Raw genomic sequence first — 16,849 nt, forward strand, 5'->3', positions numbered from 1 at the left:
CCCAGACTCGAGATGTTGGGGGCTAATGGCTATGAAGTCAGATGGTGGATAGGCTGCATGAGAGCTCGAAGCAGGGATATATACTTGGCAGTTCCTAGGGAGACGAAACTCTAGAGTACAAGTCGCTACCTCGTGAGGTTTGGCTTTGAATGGAAATCTTTTAAAAACCTTGCGCCCCATACTTCCTTCAACGACCTGATCTTGGACCTCCAGGTCGGCTTCGGAAGAAGTCACGTCAACGACCTCCTTAGATCACGAGCTCGTCCCCTCAAAGTTTAGACCCTGCATCACAAGGCAATCTTCAGAGTTCGAGGTATCGTTTTCTCCTACGATATGGTTGCAACGTTTTTGACCTGAATTTTCTCGAATATGGTTGGACATCTACAAAGAGAAAGAAAGAACAGTTAGGTCGCAGGTCACGAACCAGACCTCAAAGAACTAGAAAAGCCCTAAAAATGTCCCTATTTTTTAGGCCACGCGCGAAATAGAAGAAGGTCACGGTGAACTTACCAATCACTGAGCCTGTCGATGGTATGAGAGCTTGAAGCAAGCCCCAGACAGAGAGGGTTGGCACCTGAACGATCGCGGTCAAGAGAGCCTGGTAGTGATGGAAGTCTCGAGAAAAGAAGGCAAAAGCGAGAAAAGATTTCAAAATAGCATGAAAGAGGGAAAAGGGTAACACCCTCTACTATTTATAACCCCAACCCGATTAATCCCGGCCGTCGGATAAAAAAATGACTTATGGCGTGCTCCACATCTATCAGTTGCACTATAGCTTATGGGTCCCACAGATATAATCATGCACAGTAATAGGGGAACATGCACACTAAATGCTAGCACACGTCAACTCCCAATCTAAAGATCGCACTGCGAGCTAGGGGGCTTGTGTTATATGTATTTCTCGCACCATTCCTTATGGGCTAGACTCAGTCCAATGGGCCAGCCCAATCGCCAAAGCCTAGAAGGTCCAAGCAACCTCGTCAAAGAAAGCTCATACACCCCCAAAATTTGAAGCTCATAAAGCGAGCTCCTTGCGGGATTCTGGAAAAGCTCCTAGTGAGCTCTCAGCAATCGACCTAATGGGCTCTCAATAAAGCCCCCAGTTCGCTGGCCTAAAAAACCTCCAGATCGCATAGATAACAAAGCTACTGAACAGCCAGAGGCAGGGCCCATTTACTTTATTTGAAATGGACCATACTCCTAGAAATTAGGATCCCACTCCCAATTTTATGCAGATGATAAGGACTATTTGTCCCCCATTATATCATCTTTATATTTCTATATCTTATCCAAATTATAAAGGCCCCTCATTATAAATAGGAGTCAGAGATATTATAAGGGGGGTAAGGGAAATAATCAGATATCGCCACTCTGGAAGAATAATTAGAGTACGGTCGTGGAGTAGGTATCGTTCTGGCTGAACCACGTGAAAATTGCTTGTGTTCACTCATATTTGGGATCTTTGTTTTCTTCTTCTTGACATTTTAGATTCACTCACCGCGGCCTAAACGAATCACGGTCAGCTAAAATTGAACATCGACAGTTTCAATGTTTGCTAAGTTTATATGCTATATTTTGAAACCTGTTTAAAAACTAAGCTTATGTTTTGAAACTTATATAATATGTTTCAAAACCTCTGTCATCTCTGTCAGTAGAGCATTTAAAAAAAACTTTGTTTAACATGTTTTGAAATATGTTTTTGAAGTATGTTTCGAAACCTTCATAGCATGTTTTGAAACATCTGACTCTGTCAGTAGAATATTTGAAAAACTGACATGATTTTGCACTTTAATTCAAAATCTATTTAAAAGCTTACTTTTGAAATAATCTCCATACCCTGATGTTTAAATTTCAGATATTTTGAAAGTGGAGAATAAAATAAAATCATTTTGTTTTAAAAGCTTTGTCTCACACTCAGTCTGTCTCTTGTTGCACAACCAGCTGTAAAGGCTGGATGTTTTGAAATATGATATGTATGTTTTGAAACGTCAGGGTATAAATGTGTTGTTTAGAAACCTAAAAAGTGTGTTTTGAAGCCTACTTTAACATATTGTCTCTAACAATTATAATTAGCCAAAATTCTATTTCTTGGTATATATATCAGTTCTTTGAAGATAAGAAGTGCCTTTTACAAGCATACACAGGTATACACAACTACAAGAGAAATTGCTACATACACAAGCACAAGTGAACGAAACTCTTTCAACAAGCTCTCAAAGAAGATTCTCTCAAACTCTCCTCACTCTATACCAATAGGTTTGTAACAACCATTTGATAAGGTATTTCATTACATTCAAACTGTTGGGTTGTAAAAGATAAGTTTTATTTATCTTGTTGTAAGGTTTGAGTTGAACCTGTAAAAACTCATTGTATAAGGTTTTAGGGTGAATCGTGGTAAAACCCTTGGTGTGGTTGATCACTAGTGAAAGTGATTATGTTTGAAAATCCTTCAAGTGGGTAAGCTTGAAGGTAGTGGAGTAGGCGAGTGCCAAACCACTATAAATCTCATGTGCAATTTGCTTTACTATTTTACTTGTTTATTCTTATTGTTCATGCTTTCAAAAGCTAAAAGGTTCAAAATAAGCAAAACAGAGAGGAAAGTTTCGAAACATATCATAGTAAGTTTCAAAACATACTTACTTATATTTCAAAACATACTTAACATAAAAGTTTATTTCAAAATATACTTCCTCATGTTTCGAAACATAGTGTTCTACATGCTATAAGTTTTTAAACTATAAAAAATTTACCCAAATCCCAATTCACCCCCCTCTTAGGATATATTTTCCATTATATAGAACTAACAGTTTAGACCTTGGTTATAATTTCCCATTATCAATATGAACAAATGCAGGACATCTAAAAATTTTCAAATCAGAATAATTTGCAGGAGTACCTGACCATAATTTTTCTGGAGTTTTCTTATCAATAGCAAACGACGGAGACTGATTAACTAGAAAACATGTCATATAAGTAGCCTCGGCCCAAAAAGACTTTGATAAACCTAAATTAGATAATATACACCGTACCTTTTTGATAAGGTTCTGTTCATCCGCTTAGTTACACCATTTTGCTATGGTGTACTTGGAACAGTTAAATGCCTTACAATTCCTTCTTTCCTACATAAATCATTAAATTCATGTGAACAAAATTTTAAATCATTATCTGTGTGGAGATGCTTAATCTGTCTATCGGTTTTTTTTTTCAATCATAGTCTTCCACTGCTTGAAAGTAACAAAAACTTCAGTTTTTTACTTCAAGAAGAATACCCAGACTTTTATAAAAAAATCATCGATGAAAATCAACATTTATTTGAGACAACCTATAGAGGGTACTCTAGTCGGACCCTAGAGATCAGAATTGACATAATCCAATATACCTTTTGTATTGTGAATTTCTTTAGTAAATTTAACCCATTTTTGCTTGCCAAAAATGCAATGTTCACAAAATTCCAATTTTTCAGTACTCTGCCCTTCAAGAAGTCTTATTTTGCTCAATTCAGCCATACATATTTCACTCACATGCCCAAGATGCATATGCCATAACTGAGTGAGATCAGTATCAGATAAAGAAGAAGTAGAAATAGAAGCATCACCTATAACGGTAGAATCTTGTAGAACATACAATCAATCGTATTGTTTCGTACCTTTCATCACAATAAGAGCACCTCTACTGACCCTAATAACTCCACCTTCACCAATGGATTTGTACCCATTCGAATTAAGAGTACTTAATGAAATAAGATTTCTTTTAAGATTGGGAACATGTCTAACATCAGTTAAAGTTCGAACAATACCATCGAATATCTTAATTTTAACAGTTTCAATGCCAATAATTTTATAAGAAGAATTATTGTCCATCAACACATCACCAGAATTCAGAGTTTTATATGTCATGTTAAGCTCAAGGGTAAGTAAATATGATTTTGATGATAACAAAAATATTTTTATGATATAAATGTATTTTTTATTCATGCAAAATGTAAATTTATTTTGAATTAAAGGTGGATTGTCTTTAGACAAGTTTCCTTGTTTTGATCATTTATGTCTCAAAAGTTTATGTTTAAATTTTCATATCTTGATAAATGTATTTCTTACTCATGCAAAAAAGTAAATTTATTTTGAATTAAAGGAGAATTTCTTTTAGACATGTTTTATTGTTTTAATCATTTATGTCTCAAAAACTTATATTTGAATTTTTAAATCTTGAATTAAAGGAGAATTGTTTTTAGACATGTTTTCTCTTGTTCATGCAAAAAGTAAATTTATTTTGAATTAAAAGATAATTGTTTTTAGACATGTTTTCTTGTTTTAATCATTTATATCTCAAAAACTTATATTTCAATTTTCAAATCTTGATTTCTCATGCAAAAAGTGAATTTATCTTGAATTAAAGGTGAGACATGTTTTCTTAATGTTTGAGAAAGTTTAAACATTTTTTGAATTTCAAACTTCATAGTAACCTTTTTCTTTAATGGCTAGTGTATTTGGAATATGTATATATATAGGGTAAGTATGGAGGCTCAAGGTTGAGAACAAACTTGATAGAGCATTCAAACAAGAGTGAGAAGGTTCAAAGTGCTGGAAGTGTACTGGTTGGTGGAATTCTCAACCGTTGGTGACTTGTTTGTAATTATCTCTGATTGTAAGTTTGTTATTTTTCCACACTTGTTGTGTGAGGGGATTGTATTTGCTAGTAGTGTGCTAGTTGTTCTTGCTTGGGCAAGGGATTGTATTTTGGTTCTAGCTCCAATTAAAAGCTAGTGTTGATTCTCTCTAGTAGAACCTGAAGCTAAGTCTTAAGATAGAGGATTAAACTCTTTAGAGTCGAATCTCTATAAATTTCTCTTGTTCCTTATGGTTGTGTGATTTTATTGTTATTAATCTTACTACAATCATCACATATTAATATAACAAATTTAAGAGTTTTCAACAAAGTTAAAATTATTAATTTTTAAAAAACCCAATTCACCCCCCTCTTGGGTATTTTTCTGGGCAACATGACGAAAACTAATCCTTATTAGGAGACATATGAAACGTGCATGCTATTTTAAGAATCCAATTTTCACTAGGTTTAGTAACCTCATTAGTAACTACCATAAGTTCCCCATTAGTACTATTATTTTCAACAACATTGGTTTCTCCTGAAGTTTTTGGTTATTTTTCTTTTTGGTCAGTTTCCTATCTTTTAAGTTTGTTCTGCAACTCATAACACTCTTTCTTTATGTGTCATTTCTTCTTACAGTAATTATAAACTTATTCTTTATTCCTGGATTTGAATCTACTTTTTTCTCTACCACCAAAATTTCTATTATGTGTTATCCCTCTAATCAACAAACCTTCTCCCTGATTCTCAGAATCTCCAATAACTGTTTATCAATTTTTTCTTTTGAAAATAAAGTATCATAAACTTCATTTAGGGTGAGAGTATCCTGACTATAGAGTATGGTGTCTCTAAAAGTTGAATAAGAGTTCGGTGGAGAATATAACAAAATTAAAGTCAAATCCTCATCATCATACTTAACCTCCATGGCCTCCAAATTAGAAACAATTTGTTTAAAGACTGTCAAATGACTCTCAATAAATGTACATTCATCCATTCGATGAGAATATAATCTTTGCTTCAGATGTAACTTACTGGTCAAGCTTTTCATCATACATAGTTGTTCTAGTTTCAACCATAGAGTGGTAGCTATTTTTCTTTCAAAACATCCTGCAAAATTTGATTCGATAATTACAAATGTATTTGAGATAAGGCCTTATGATCCTTGCGTTGTTTTTCTTAAATACTCCATGATTGTGGCATTTTTTCAAAGCCCCAAAGTGCATCATCTAAATCCATCTGTGCCAAAATTATACGCATCTTAACCTACCATAGCAAAGATCTGATATTCCAGTCCTGATATTTTACTCTTGGAAAATAAAATAGTTTTGATAATGTCTATATGAAAATCAAATCTCTAAATCTATATGAGTGAGTATATCTATATGGATAAGTTTGATTTTGAATCAATCTATATGAATGAGAAAATCAATATTTAAATCTCTTTGAAGCAAAGTTATGAAAATCTATATAGAAGAAATGTTAAGTGTGGTTGAGAGTGTTTAAATTCAAAATAAATATGTTTTTGATAATCCCTACTTGCTTTCAAAAGAATCAAAATGAGGATATGTTAAGTGTTCAATTTTTCAAAATGGATAGTCGACTATGCCTAAGGATAGTCGACTATGCTTGATGTTCTGATAGTCGACTATGCTTGATATTCTGTCGACTATGTATGGCTTATGTCGACTATATTCTATTATGTCGACTATTATGCAAGAATAGTCGACTATGTATGTGCATGATGTTACAAAATTTCTTTGTATTTTTGGATTTGTCGACTATGTGAATGTGATTATCGACTATCAGTAGGCTTTGTTAGACAATAGTCGACTATGCTTTCTTGTCTGTCGACTATGCCTTGTTTTATTTGAAAATATAGTCAACTAACCAATTTTGTTTGTCAATAGTTTGTTTCTCAGAAACTTATAACAGTTAGTTTTTGGCTCAATTAATGCTCATCCAACCACCAACAACGGTCCAAAATTTAAACTTATCCACCATCAACTATAAATATGGGTTGAGAGAATTGATTGTGGTTGCTGAACACATTGAATATCTTCAACCACCGAGCTTTCACTGTTACATCGAGCGTTAAATTTTTCTCTCTCTGTATTTTTCATTTCTGAGGCTTTTGTATCTACACTGTTCCATTTATTTTAAGCCTCGATTCTTTATTTTGAGAGAGCTTGTAACTAAGAGTTATACTCTTAGACTCTCATTCTCACAATTTTTGTATCTTTCCTAACATAAGCTAGAGAGCCCATTAAATTGGGAGGGTTGTACACTTCCTAGTCAAGGACTAGAGGACCTGCTAGTATTGAGTAGGGGTTTGATAGTGAAGTTATTTCAAAATCCTTAGTAGGTAGCTAAGGTAGTGGACTAGGCTTGGAAAGCCGAACCACTATAAATCTTGGTCTCTTGTGCTCTCTATTTTTATTTGTCTCAGTTGACATTTTTATTCTTACTTAATTCGTTTATTCATTCATAAGATTTCATTTTTTTTTAAACGAGATTATCTTTACATTGTTGATACCTTATCGTGCCATTTCAAGGTCTTGAGGTTTAACGAATTCGTGGTGTTAACAAACGACTTATCTGTTTTTCTAAAATTATTTTTAATATACCAATTCACCCCCCCTCTTGGTGTGTGCCATATCATTTCAATTCTATCAGGTCCAACAGAAGAATAGTGACCTTTAAAGAAGCTATTAAATATCCCCAAATAATATCAAATAATTTCAATAATAAACCCAACTGAAAATGGATTGAAAATACCAAATATGGGCAAAAATCATATATGAAACTGGATGGAAAATCTGTTGGATCTAGATGGCGGGTCAAATCTGATGGGTTAGACTAGATCTGGGTGTTGAAGCTTCTTTAATGGCAGACAGTAAGGAAAGAAGACTCATCAACAGCAACAGGAAAAGACCAGTTATGGCGTGGCTTGAAGAGGTAAGGGTGTCGATCGATGGCGAACTTTGGGGGAAAAGAAATCTACGATGAGACAAGCAACAGGTACGAGTACTAATGATAGTGTGGGCTAGAGGCGTTGGTTGCGAAAGTGGAGAAGAAGGCTAGACAATCGAAAGATGTGGCGAGAGAAATGATTTTCGACCGACGAAAAGGTTTGAAGAGGGTTGTCGATCGAGAAGGCAGAGACGATCGGAGGAAGAAGGAACTTGTGAATAGAGAGGATGTGCGGTGGCAATTTCAGATCTGGTGACAGAGGCAACAGCGGTGACGGCTGTGGGGGTGGATAGTAGTGGGTGTAGGTGATGGCGCCCACCGGCGACAGTGGTGGTGGGCTTAGTCAATAGTGATAGCCAGTGGCAACCGTGGCGACAGCTGCTACTTGAAACAAAGAAAAAGAAGATGATGGTGTGATGATGCAAATCAATTACTGAGATCTGCCAAATCATTGATGGTTTGATCCAACGGCTCTTATATCAATTTGTTACGAAATTGGATCGATAACAAACCATAATTAAACCAATCAACCACATATGAACACAAAATTTAATGTCGAAAACCCAAATAAAAAAAATCATGGGCAGAAAGAACAAAATATCACTAACCAAATATTGGCAATACAAAAGTTATATTAACACACACACTTTGTGTCACTCTATGTCTAATTTCATGTGACCTGGGCACTTATTTACAACAACAACAACATATCCAACATTTATCCTACTATGTGGGGTCGGCTACATGAATTCTAGACTTCCATGTATTTCTGTTTTTGGTCATATTTTCATTTAGATCCATATACTTCATATCAAACTTTAATGTCTCTCCCAAAGTCTTCTTAGGTCTGCATTTACCTCTTTTTTTAACTAATTGTTCCATTTCATCAACTCTCCTCACAGGAGCGTCTCTTGGTCTCCTTCTCACATGACCAAACCATCTTAGTCTAGTCTCTCTCATTTTCTCCTTGATTGGTACTACTCCTACCTTATTACGAATAACTTCATTTCTAATTTTATCTTTTCTTGTATGGCCGCACATCCTTATCTCCACTACACTCGTCTTTTGCTCATGCTGGTATTTGACTGCCCAACATTCTGAGCCATATAGCAAGCCTGGTCTTATAGCTATCCTATAGAATTTTCCTTTCAGTTTTAATGGGATTTTACTATCAGATAACACCCCCGATGCATTTCTCCATTTTAGCCAACCTGCCTTAATTCTATGTGCAACATCCTCGTGAATTTCTCCATCTTTTTGAATCACTGATCCCAAATATTGAAAATGATCTTTTCTTTGTAAGATCTGGTCTTCCAATTTTATTATAATATCATCCACTCTTGCATTCTTACTAAATTTACATTCCATATATTCTGTGTTCTTTCTACTTAATTTAAATCCCTTAGATTCTAAATTGTTTCTCCACAACTCAAGCTTAGTGTTCACTCCTTCTTTTGTTTCATCCACCAACACTATGTCGTCTGCAAATAGCACACACCATGGCACCTCTGTTTGAATATCTTTAGTGAGTTCATCCATTACTAGAGCAAATAAGTATGGACTTAGTGCAGAACCTTGATGCAGTCCTATTGTAGTTGTAAATGGTTCAGTATCCCCTCCGTATGTTCTGACCCTTGTCTCTGCACCGTGATACATGTCCTTAAGGGCTTGTATATAGGCTATTCTGACTCATTTCTTCTCTAAAACCCTCCATAATACTTTTCTAGGGATCCTATCATAGGCTTTTTCTAGATCTATAAACACCATATGAACGTCCTTCTGATGATCCCGATCCTTTCCATTAGGCGCCTCAGTAGGTATATAGTTTCCATTGTTGACCTACCAGGCATGAAACCAAATTGATTTTTTGAGACCTTTGTTTCTTTTATGAGCCTCTGCTCTATTACTCTCTCCCAGTGTTTCATGGTATGGCTCATTAACTTAATTCGTCTGTAATTTTTACAGTTTTGAACATCTCCTTTGTTCTTGTATATAGGAACCAAAGTACTCTTCCTCTACTCATCTGACATCTTTTTTGATTTAAGGATCGCATTAAATAATTGCATTAGCTAGGAGATGCCCACTTCTCCCATGCATTTCCATGCTTCTATTGGTATTTTATCTGGTGTAATACCCGAAGTTTTACTAGGCATTGTTGTTAAAAAAAAAAAATAAACGTTTTCTTGGAAATCAGAGGATGCATGTGAAGTTCCGGGGTAATCGCCAAAGAACGAATGAAGGGTTTTCCCAAAAATCATGGAAACTGCCGCAAGGGGGCATCATCTTAAGGTATTTTGGAGAAGTTTAAGGAGTTATAGAGCTCAAGGGATATAAGTAAAAAGAAGTTTTGGGTTAAAGAGTTATTTGTAAGAAGTTAAAAATATCTTGTGACTAGTTAGTTAAAGGAACCAAATAAGCTAACTTAGTTAGGAGACATAATCATGAGGAATCTTGAAAAACCTAATTAACATGTGGTGGCACATGTTTCAAAGGACACATGTCACAAGGGGGAGAAATGGCACGAATCATAAGGGACACGTAGCGCGATCCTACGAAAAGCAATGATTACAACCTGATCTAAGTAACACATGGAAAGTAACACATGGCACTCTTGGATTGGCCATAAATTCCTATAAATACCAAGGCCTTGGAAGGGAAAATCTCACCATTAATCAAGAGGAAAAGAGGAGAAACTTTGCCCAAAAATAGAGTGGTAAAACACTTCGTCAGAAAAGTTGGACCACCACCGTAAAAGGAGTTAAACAATGTCAAAATAGCAAGGTAATTCTAATTTCTTTCTGTAGTTCGATAGATAATTGAATAAGGGTCACGTGGGTTCAAACGAAAATCAAATCAGAGTCCGGACGAGGGAGAATGGGCCAAAAAACCACTAGGCATCAAAATGGGAGGGGCGGCGCGTGCAGTTCACGAGGCACCTGGCTGCTACAAGTGCAGCATGTGGGGATCCTTCCCCCAGTGCATGAGGGAACATGAGGGGCCCTCTTGGCCCCAAATTTTGTAGACATGGTCCTTAAATTTTTCCCTAGGACCCCATATAAAAATATTTTAGGTTTGAGTTTCGAAGTTATGTTATTTTTGCAGAAAAGCTTTCCCGAACCCTGTGAACAGTACCTTACCACTTCTGAACCAGCAAGGTGAGTGCTTCTTGCATCTTTATGATACATACCGAACATTTTGTTTTCACACGGGTAAGGGTGATTACTTGCATAAGTATGACTTTCCTTTAAACCAAGCATTTTCTCTTTCTTTGTCATGCATCACTTGGTGTGTGTGGCTAGCTGAAGTCAGGATCTCATGCTAGACTGGTGAAAAGTCATGGAGATGTGAGAGCATGATTGATCAGCGGGGGTGATTACAACACCTCGGCGTCACTACCACACAGGCAGTTTCACATCATTTTGCATATCTCATTTATATGCATGCTATCTCTTCTTGTTGCACCCACTTAGATATAACTATCTAACTTGGGTGTCTCATACCCCTAGAACATTCAACGTTCCAGGTGGGTTAGTCATGACAGGTGCCTCGGAATCAAGCCAAAGGAATGGAAAGGAAGTGGTTCTCAGATAGCTAACTTCCTTACATTTAAATTTTAAAGCGTTGTACTATGACTTTAGTATGAGTTTTACTTGTTGTAAAAGGGATCCTAAATGATCCCTAGATTTCCAAGTTGTATTATGGCTTTTTAGGTGGTTTTTGTGTTAAAAGCATATAGTGGAAGCCTTAAATACCTAGCTTATGGTTTTTATAAAGCTTTTAGGTTCGATCCTTTGCTTCCGTTGGCAAAGGCTTCCATAAACGCCCTTTGATTACCATGTGGTTGCTAGTGTCATCATGCATCTTTGTATGTGTACCTTGGAAAAAGAAAAGTGGGGCGTTACAATTGGTATCAAAGCTGGATTTACATAACTCGATTTAGTTTTCTTACATGATTGACTTTGAGGATGTTTTTGGCTAAATACAGGAAATGGACCCCAACGTAGTTGAACATCAAAACCAGCGCATTATCATGGGATGGTGGACCATGCAGTTAGGGGGAGTGTATATGATCCCTGGAGATGCCTTAGGAGATTTTCTTGATGCTGTGTCACCTACCATCCTGGAGCTTCCACCGGACGTAGTGGTGCCACATCTGGCAGGACTCCAAATAGCCTACTTAGTTTCCTTGCTCACTCCTGAGTGGAAGGATGCAGGAAATCATCTGATCATTCATGAGGTTCACCCCGATTTCATAGCTTTCATGAACCGCTTACATGAGGTCGAGGCCCTCGTGGCTGAACAGGTCATGCCAGCAGCTGATCAGGTTATGCCCGCGCTTGTGGAGGTACCCGTGCAGGAGCCCGAGGAACGTGCCCTGACACCCCCATCTAGGTCCGAGGACGAGGAGTGATGATAGTTGGAGGTGTAGGAAGACAATTTTGGTTCATGTAAATTTTGGATATGTATATAAGGGAAGTAGAATAGTGGCGGATATGGCTTATACATATGTATACATAGAATAGCGATAGTGGCGGATATGGCTTATATATGTATACTTAGAATAGCAAGGTAGGAAGGTCGTAAGGAGATGAACCGCTATGTATGTATAAATAAAAGGCGGTGATGTAATATACAAGACGTTGTAGTCGTACTAATCTTGATGGTTTGTGGTGACAGGCTATGTAAAACATAAAGAAGAAGGAACCCGAATGAGTGACACCAAAACCCGATGAGTAAGTGGATTAAGGAAAGAAAGAGTAAGTTGGTCATTCGGTAGGTTAAACCACTTTATTTCCATAACTAAGAAGCATATTGGATTTTGGGAGGTAATTTTAGTTTGACATATAAAGTTCTAATTATTGCTTCTTGGAACTTGATGGTTATTATTTCCTAGAAGTTGGTGGTTATTGTTCTTAGAAGTTGATGATTGTTACTTTTTTTAAAAAAAAAAAAGAAGAAGAAATGATGGTTATTGCTCTTGGAGATGTCATGACTATTATCACTTGGAGATTTGTTGATTGCCACTCTTTAGGAATTTGGTGAACTAGGACCTACTGAATTATGTTGATAAGGATACCTTGAGTAATGGTTTGTGAAGTGAACAAGTGATTACAGGTGAAGGATTAAAAACCTTGAGGATTTTGGACAAACTGACTTGGAAGGTTGTTGATGTTGTAGGAATTTTGGGGATGTATTGTAAACCTAAGGACTCTGAGTGTGTAACAAGAACCCTAAGAGGTTGTTACAATATGGAGTTTGGGACTTAGGGATTTGTATGCTTGATAATGGCTTTATAAGACCCCTCATATGGGTATGGATGGGTGGGTGATTGTCATATAGAAGGATAGGACGTGTGGTTGCATGCTTTATTTAACTGGGTGTACATTTTTGGGAGAATATGTTTATAAATTGTTTTTTAAAAAATTTATTGTGAATGGTTTTAGATGGTAAACACTCGCCGAACTAGGAACCCTAGGCACAGAAACAACATTCAAGAGGAAGAGATGCATGACCACCACGAGGAAGGGACGTAGACGCCCCAAAGTAACCCACTGCCAGAAGGGAACCAAGTAGGAGGAACTCGTATGGATCAAATGGAACGGGTCTTGGGAAGTATGGTCACCCTTATGCGAGGAACACAACCAGTGGGTCAGGTTATCCCTCGAAATCCTAATGTTAGCGACAAGTTCCAGCGGTTGAACCCGCCTATTTTTCGAGGAAAGGCAGGGACCAATCCCTGTGAAAGTGAGTTTTGGCTGGAGCAGATCGAAAAGATCTTTGACTTTATTGGCTGTGAGGAGGAGGACAAAGTTGGTTGTGCAACATTCATGCTTCGTGATGAAGCTGACCAGTGGTGGAAAACGATGCAGAGGACCCTACAAGGTCTTGAAGGACAAGGTACGCCAGTTACTACGTGGGTGCAGTTTAAGGAACTTTTTAATACGAAATACTTTCCTTTGTGTAAGAAAATGGAGAAAGGTCGGGAGTTCATGAATCTAAAACAAACTGGGGACATGTCCATCACCTAATACGAGGACCACTTCACAAGGCTAATCAAGTATATGCCTATATACAACCTGGACGAGGAAGCCAAAGTGCAGAAGTTCCTTGGGGGACTAAAGTGGAAAATTCAACTAGCTTTAAGCTCCTTGGGGACACGCACCTATGCAGAACTGGTGCTGCAAGCCTTGACAGTAGAAAGCAACCTTCAGCGAATGGAAACTTTGGGTACGGAGTTTCGTGGGCCCAAGGACAGAAGGTTGGGAAGAAAGCATGACTTGGGGACTCGAGGGAGAAAGTTCAAGACCAAGGGTACGTGCCCAAAATGTCAGAAATATCATCCAAGGAAACCCTGTTGGACAGGAGCCCAGGGATGTTATTCTTGTAGAGGAACTGGCCACGTGGCTCGAGATTGCCCAAAGGGGATTGTGTGTTTCACTTGCCAAAAGCCTGGTCATATCTCTTACGACTGCCTTCAGAAGAAAAGTATTGTTCAATTCGGGGCAAATAAAGCGTGGAGCCGCAGCGGGGATGCGTGTTCAGTTTGACAAGAGAAGACGCCAGTGCCAACCCGTCAATAATACAAGGTACAATGATCTTTCTTGATACGCCGATGCAAGTATTGATAGACCCAGGGTCTACTCATTCATTTGCATCGTATGCATTGGCATATTGTCTAGAATTGGAATTGGGAGAACTAGGGTGTCCCATGATAGTATCTACCCCTTTTGGAAGATAGGTAGAAACATATACAGGCTATGGGGATGGACGGATCATATTGGGGAATAATGAGTTTCTAGTCGAACTTACGTCCCTAGATATTCAAGATTTTGACATAATATTGGGTATGAATTTCTTGACTATATATAATGCAAAAATTTATTGCCAAGCAAAGACAGTTGAGTTACAAGCAAATGATGGAACTTGGGAGAAGTTTCAAGGGCAAGATGGGAGTGGGAGAATCAAATGGATAACAACCCTTAAAGCTATTAGGATGTTAGGGAAAGGAGCATATGACTACCTAGCTTGTGTACAAGAGGATAACAAAAAAGTTGAGCTTGGGGAAGTGGCCATAGTAAGAGACTTCCCTGATGTGTTTCCTGAAGACTTACCTGGACTACCCCTTTATCGGGAAATTGAGCTTGCCATAGATGTCCTACCAGGGACAGACCCTATATTAATACCTCCTTATAGGATGGCCCCAGCAGAATTAAGGGAATTGAGAAGTCAACTGTAGAATCTCTTAGACAAGGGTTTTATTCAACCTAGCATGTCACCTTGGGGAGCACCTATATTGTTTGTAAAGAAAAAAGACGGGAGTCTAAGGATGTGCATAGATTACCGCCAATTGAATAAGGTTACTATAAAAAACAAGTATCCGCTCCCTAGAATTGATTGAGTTGTTTGACCAATTACAAGGTGCTAGGGTATTCTCGAAGATAGATTTGAGGTCGGGCTACTACCAGTTGCGGATCAAGAAGGAGGATGTATCAAAAACTGCCTTTAAATCTCGTTATGGACACTATGAGTACTTGGTAATGCCGTTTGGGTTAACTAACGCACCAGCAGCCTTTATGGACTTGATGAATAGGATATTTAGGCCATACCTAGACCAGTTTGTGATTGTGTTTATTGATGATATTCTAATATATTCAGCTAGCAGGAGGAACATGAGCAACACCTTGAAACAATCCTAAAGACGTTATGGGAGCATCGACTATATGCCAAATTTTCTAAATGTGAGTTTTGGCTAACCCAAATAGCTTTTCTAGGCCATGTCATATCAGAGGAAGGAATAGCGGTGGATCCTTCAAAAGTTGAGACAATAAGGAATTGGGAGCAACCTAAGACCGTAACTGAGGTATGTAGTTTTTTGGTGCTGGCAGGTTATTATAGAAAATATGTTGAAGGATTTTCTCATATTGCTTTACCACTTACCTAGTTAACGAGAAAAGGAGTTAAGTTTGAATGGAATATGGCGTGCGAGCATAGTTTTAATGAATTCAAAAAGAGACTAACCTCTGCACCCATTTTAGCCATGCCATGTGGGACAGAAGGATTCATGGTTTATACTAATGCCTCAAAAACTGGCTTGGGGTGTGTACTCATGCAGAATGAAAGGGTGGTGGCATATGGGTCTCGGTAACTGAAAAATCACGAGCAGCGTTATCCTACCCATGATTTGGAGTTGGCTGCGGTCGTGTTTGCTTTGAAACTTTGACGACACTATTTGCGGTATTTATTTTCACAGTGCGGTATTTATTTTCACAGAGGGATTTGAATATGAGGCAACAGTGGTGGATGGAATTCTTGAAGGATTACGATTGTACGATCCAGTACCACCCCAGGAAGGCAAATGTTGTGGTTGACGCGTTAAGTAGGAAAAAGCCTGTTCTGATAGCTAATTTGATGGCCCGGGAGTGGGGATTGGTGGAGACTTTTAGCCAATTGTCAGTGGGCGCTATTCCTAAAAGAATGTCCATTTACGTCACTGGCCTGGTGATTCATTCCCATCTGGTGGAACAAATCCGACAAGCTACTCTAGAAGACTCAAGGGTGAAGTTGTGGGTGGATGACCGGGGAAGGGTCAAAAACCCTGACTTCAGTTTTTCTGATGGTATATTACGGTTCATGAACCGAATCTATATGCCTAGGGTCAAGGAATTGAGGCAAACCATTCTGGGAGAGGCGCACCGAGCCAAATACACTATCCACCCTGGTGCTACCAAAATGTACAAGGACTTGAGAAATTTGTACTGGTGGCCGGGAATGAAGAAAGACATAGCTCGTCACGTGAGTCGATGTGACACATGTCAAAGGATAAAGATCGAACATCAAAAGCCTGCTAGAAAGCTGCAACCCCTAGATATTCCTAAATGGAAGTGGGAGCATATCACTATGGATTTTGTTACGGGTTTGCCAAGAGGACCTACGGGAAATGATGCAATATGGGTAATAGTGGATAGGCTAACAAAGTCCGCTCATTTTATGCCCATGAAAGTAGGGCAACCAGTCAGCAAGTTAGCGCAATTGTATATGAAAAAGATAATTAGACTGCATGGAACTCCAGTAAGTCTAGTATCCGATAGGGATCCGAGATTCACTTCTCGATTTTGGGAGAGTTTGCAAAAATGTTTGGGGACCCAATTGCGGCTGAGTACGGCATATCATCCCCAAATAGACGGACAGTCAGAACGGACAATTCAGACCATGGAAGACATGTTGCGAGCCTGTGTGATTGAGTTTTCAAAAGGATGGGAGGAGCACATACCCT

The 16,849-nt window shown here is 38.1% G+C and overlaps 1 protein-coding gene across 1 annotated transcript; it reads left to right on the forward strand.

The window, feature by feature from the left end:
• The first annotated feature begins 13,160 nt into the window (after positions 1-13,160).
• LOC127788188 (uncharacterized) lies at positions 13,161-13,604 on the forward strand. Its single transcript, XM_052316298.1, has one exon. It carries the CDS (start codon positions 13,161-13,163, stop codon positions 13,602-13,604), a length of 444 nt encoding a protein of 147 aa, XP_052172258.1.
• Positions 13,605-16,849: the final 3,245 nt, after the last annotated feature.

This window comes from Diospyros lotus, chromosome 13 (genome assembly GCF_014633365.1).
Source record: "Diospyros lotus cultivar Yz01 chromosome 13, ASM1463336v1, whole genome shotgun sequence".
Lineage (NCBI taxonomy): Eukaryota > Viridiplantae > Streptophyta > Magnoliopsida > Ericales > Ebenaceae > Diospyros > Diospyros lotus.

Bases quoted from the DNA above. Each gene is read 5' to 3' on its own strand.
- LOC127788188 (XM_052316298.1), top strand. From the start codon at position 13,161: ATGGATCAAATGGAACGGGTCTTGGGAAGTATGGTCACCCTTATGCGA.